This window comes from Sinocyclocheilus rhinocerous, unplaced genomic scaffold (genome assembly GCF_001515625.1).
Source record: "Sinocyclocheilus rhinocerous isolate Xijiao unplaced genomic scaffold, SAMN03320098_v1.1 scaffold289, whole genome shotgun sequence".
Classification (NCBI taxonomy): domain Eukaryota; kingdom Metazoa; phylum Chordata; class Actinopteri; order Cypriniformes; family Cyprinidae; genus Sinocyclocheilus; species Sinocyclocheilus rhinocerous.
The window spans coordinates 659,632-664,731 of NW_015636845.1; the positions used below are offsets into that span (position 1 = coordinate 659,632).

Here is a 5,100-nt window from a genome sequence, read left to right on the forward strand (position 1 = left end):
TATCCCCCCCATAGAATAATAATTATTATTATTTCTATAGCTATAAAAAGGTGTTACACTAAAATACTGCTATACTGTTGTTTAAAACGGCTTTGCGGTTGTCCCCTGCTTGCTTGCTGTTTATTCATTCCAGTGTTTTGATGTATCGGTTCAATTCTGCGGTTTCCTCACTGACCGCCTTCGATCTACAACTCCACTTCTCTTGCACACTCTCCAGACGTGTGGTCAGCTGACTTTGACTGGAGCAGCTGTGTGCAGTCGCGCATTCTCACAAAGCACAACCAGCACAGGCGATAGGGGAGCACGGAACTGAAAATCGCCACAGAAAAACCCTGATCCGCTCAGGACGTTCATCCATCAGGACGTGCTACATTTGGGAACACGGCCATGGGTATGGACCGTACGGTATTCCTGCTGTTAATGCTGACGACTCTGTCGCTCGCCATCGAGGTAAGAATAGTGATTGTGTAATGGAGAAGGAGCTTGATTCTCCTCCATACTTTAAAGGACGGCCTGGGAGCGAAGTGGGGGAAAACGCAAAGCGAGAGCATGACACGGATGCAGACAGACATTTTGAGCGCTGCGGGATTGTCAGTGGCGTATTCCAGCAGGATCATGGTTCTTTCTAATGCAATGGGTTTTCTTTGCCATCATTGTTTTAAATCAATAAAAAAGTGTTGGGTGGAGGCTACTGGTGCAGCAGGATCGCTCGATTTACACTAATATTAGGCATAACATAACAGGCGAGCTTGAGAAAGTGATACATATCATTGAGAAAAGACGTGCATCATTCTGGCATCTTTATAGGAAAGCATTAACTTGTTTTTATATTTGGGAGTCATCTGCTCACCTTCATAAAAAAACATCAGATTCACATTCGAAGGACGTGCTGATAAAGAATTGCACGGTGGAAAATGCTGATATGGCGGTTGTACGTTGCTGTACCCGTTAAGTTTTTATGTTTGAACAAACAAATGTGGGTAAGAGGACATGAACTCGTGTCATGCAGATGCGGCTGGTGAAATCATGTAAACCGTGACTGACAGCTCTTTGTCAACGAGGCATGTATTAAAGAACGCAATCCCTCATCACTTGCAATATATACACAAAATAAAGAAACATAAACCATACTGCTGGTTTGCACGATTGCAGTGCTCCATTTTGGGCGAATAAATGCTGTGACAGCAATCCGGCGGCCCTCCTTAACCATTCGAGCATCAGAGGAAAATCATTCTCTCTGCGGCGCCTTTGCGCATCTAATATTTACACGAGTGTTTATGATGGGATTTGTTTTGCTATGTGGGGATGATTGTTAAAATGCGTAAATGCTGTGGGACTGGTTCATGGTGGAGAGATTTTTTAAGGAATATTACAAAAAGATGTTAGTTGACCGAAGCAAGATGGCGTCAGTGAACTGCGGCGTTTCATTTTTTTATCCATACGGGGTAAAGGCAAAGATCTGCTCTGGATGGATTTAACCTGTTTCTCGCGCCCACAAACAGAAGCGGTTTATGCGTTGCATGCACAGATTATTTTTATGTTGGTACTTGCATGTTTTTGCACGTTTCTTTATTGACACCTGGTACGTTTAAACAAATAATAGAGATATGTAATTCTATACTGCATTTCCATAATATAGGCCTACATATACTTGTGGTGTTAGTGTTCAATATGGCATATGCCTATGTGATACCAATATCAGGGTGCAAATAAGAATCAGGGCGTTTAGGTGTGCCACCCCCATATTGAATCCCTCTGAGGTAAACATAATGTAGGAGGGAATATCTTAAAGTCTGTAAAATATAGGTCAATATTAGAAACATTTCAACATTATTGTTTCAGTTACCATGAAAGTTCCAATGCCAATCTGTGTATTTTTTACATCGTATCAAACAGGCCCTCACAAAGAAAATGAGGTTACTATCCTGTTTTATGAAGTTACCTGATCTTAGCATATGATTCCCCTCTGGTTATTTTGTGGGCGACCAATTTGTAACGTTATAGGAAGGTTCTTCTTAGGTGTCATTTTTAGCAACCATGAACTAATGTTCCCATTCTGGGAACCAAAAATTGGGACACTGCTCAAGCTTTGTCTGCTCAGATCGGTATTAGATAATGTATAATTAAAATAAATAGGTACTGTAATTGTTTTTCCACATTATTATTATTGATTAACATGTCAATAATATCACAACAACTGTATGAAATCATATATATGTGGGTCTTAGTCCATGTGTGTTAGCTTTGAGGTCATCTGCTACTTAATTCCTACACATTGACTAAATTCATGTCAATTATACTGAAGGGATCATCAAAACTGAGTAAAAAAAGTGTGGCTTATTGTGGTAGGCAACATCTGAGTTTCCTAAAAAATGACCCCTTGTAAGTCACTATATAATTTGCACACTGACTGCTGCAAGAAATAAGACCCTCAAGATTTTTTCATTAAAGGTGTCATTTGTATTTAGTGTGCCAAAACAAGCTTTGAGAGTTTGTGTTGTCACCTCTTTACTGGTCACCATATCCATGAACAAGCTGTTTTGCCTGAAAGCTCCCATGCTTAGTTTGCCTATAATTAGTAAATCTGTTTTCAGTCAGCCTCCATCTAAAAAAGGGCTTCCTTTGTTTGACTGGGAAATGTCAGTGGAACATGTAAACATGGTCGGTTTTAAATTATGTCTTTGAGTGCAAGTACAAAAACTAGCTCATTGATTTTGACAACCTTAAAAATGAAGCCAGAGCTGAATGGCTCTTGAAAGCTGCACATTTCATTTTGATAGATGCACTAATGTGGATCCTGAGCTGCTATGACAACCTGGCTGAGATTGATATTCGCAGATGATTAGCTTTCGCGAATGGTTCAGCGGCTGTGTCAATATTAAAGCATTTCATATATCACACATTGACAGCAAAATGGTCATAATCCCATCTAAACAGCACATGTAAACCGATCTATAGCTGATATACAGCTCATTGCCGAAGTTAAGACCATTTTGTGTCTAACACATGGTTTTCCTAAAGAGCTAACTACTGTACTGCGGCCAGCATAATTACAGTATTCTGTTTTAAATTGCCCTGCAGCAGAGGGATGCTTTATTGCACTGTAACCCTAAATATAGAAAAAATATCCCTAGACAGAATCTACCTATCTACCTACCTATCTACCTATCTACCTATCTATCTATCTATCTATCTATCTATCTATCTATCAGTCTAATGGGAGAGATGCATATTTTAGACAGCTGGCTGTAGCAGCACTTCCACTGGTTGTTATTCAGGACAAAAGGGGGAAAACACAACAGTCCCATAATTCCTCGCGCTCAGTTGAACAGACTGGGTGGGTCTGGTTTTAAGGAACCTTTGTGACACACTGGGTCGAGGCCAGGCCAAAGACATACAAAAGAGGACCGCCGTTGTTCTCCCTGTCTCTCTCTCACTCTCTCTCTTTCTCACTGACTTAGTTTATGAATTGAATGTCTTCTGAATATGTTTTTCTTTAGTCTTCCACTAATTTTCAGGCCCTTAAAAACTCTTTTACCCCAAACTCGTACTTCTTTCTCATATATTTATCCCTTTCTTTCTTATATTTAAATATCTTCCCATCCACTTCAAGAGATTAGATTGTATTTAAGGCTTTTAGTTCTGAAGTGAAGAGATATGTAGTGTTTTATATTGTACATTATGTAACTGGCATTGTGGCTCTAAAACAGATTAATATTTGTATACAAGCATTTGTCAGATGTAGAGAGTTTTTTTTACCAGTTGAGTTGTTTCCCATTTTATATTGAGCTCTCAGCATGTAGTTTTATATTTTAGTCAGAAAGAATTAAATTAGTTTGATAATTCACTTTTTAGTAGTGCTGTCAAACGATTAATCGCGAATAAAAGATGATCCAGAATAAAAGTTTTTGTTACCCTAAATATAGAAAAAATTATCTACCTACCTATCTACCTACCTATCTACCTATCTATCTATCTATCTATCTATCTATCTATCAGTCTAATGGGACAGATGCATATTTTAGACAGCTGGCTGTAGCAGCACTTCCACTGGTTGTTATTCAGGACAAAAGGGGGAAAACACAACAGTCCCATAATTCCTCGCGCTCAGTTGAACAGACTGGGTGGGTCTGGTTTTAAGGAACCTTTGTGACACACTGGGTCGAGGCCAGGCCAAAGACATACAAAAGAGGACCGCCGTTGTTCTCCCTGTCTCTCTCTCACTCTCTCTCTTTCTCACTGACTTAGTTTATGAATTGAATGTCTTCTGAATATGTTTTTCTTTAGTCTTCCACTAATTTTCAGGACCTTAAAAACTCTTTTACCCCAAACTCGTACTTCTTTCTCATATATTTATCCCTTTCTTTCTTATATTTAAATATCTTCCCATCCACTTCAAGAGATTAGATTGTATTTAAGGCTTTTAGTTCTGAAGTGAAGAGATATGTAGTGTTTTATATTGTACATTATGTAACTGGCATTGTGGCTCTAAAACAGATTAATATTTGTATACAAGCATTTGTCAGATGTAGAGAGTTTTTTTTACCAGTTGAGTTGTTTCCCATTTTATATTGAGCTCTCAGCATGTAGTTTTATATTTTAGTCAGAAAGAATTAAATTAGTTTGATAATTCACTTTTTAGTAGTGCTGTCAAACGATTAATCGCGAATAAAAGATGATCCAGAATAAAAGTTTTTGTTTACATAATATATATGTGTGTGTACTGTGTATATTTATTACACACACGTGCATGTATATATTTAAGAAAAATTTTATATTTCTATATTAAATATATGTATATATAATATAAATTATACAAATATAAATATATGTAAATACATGTAAATGTTTTTAAAATATATCCTGTATGTGTGTGTATTTATATATACATAATAAATGTACACAGGACACACACATATATTACATAAACAAAAACTTTTATTTTGGCTATTATTTAGCAACGTTTGACAGCACTACTTTTTAGTAACGCACAATCTTCAGTGTTCAAATAATGTGTGAGACCATATATATAGTCAACACTGTGTGATACACTGGGGGTATGGCTTAGTATGGAGAAAAACAACCCCACCTTAGTTATCA

At 37.5% G+C, this 5,100-nt stretch overlaps 1 protein-coding gene across 3 annotated transcripts in view; it reads left to right on the forward strand.

Annotated features, from left to right (window-relative positions):
* Positions 1-142: 142 nt before the first annotated feature.
* Positions 143-5,100, forward strand: part of LOC107748127 (amyloid beta A4 protein-like) — an 18,287-nt gene continuing 13,329 nt past the window's right edge. For 2 of the 3 annotated variants that reach the window (XM_016562787.1, XM_016562788.1), the window contains exon 1: positions 143-450. In XM_016562787.1, coding sequence (XP_016418273.1) covers positions 388-450 — 63 coding nt within the window. In that variant the 5' untranslated portion in view covers positions 143-387. The remainder of the gene's footprint in view (positions 451-5,100) is intronic. The other variant, XM_016562789.1, reaches the window with a different exon arrangement.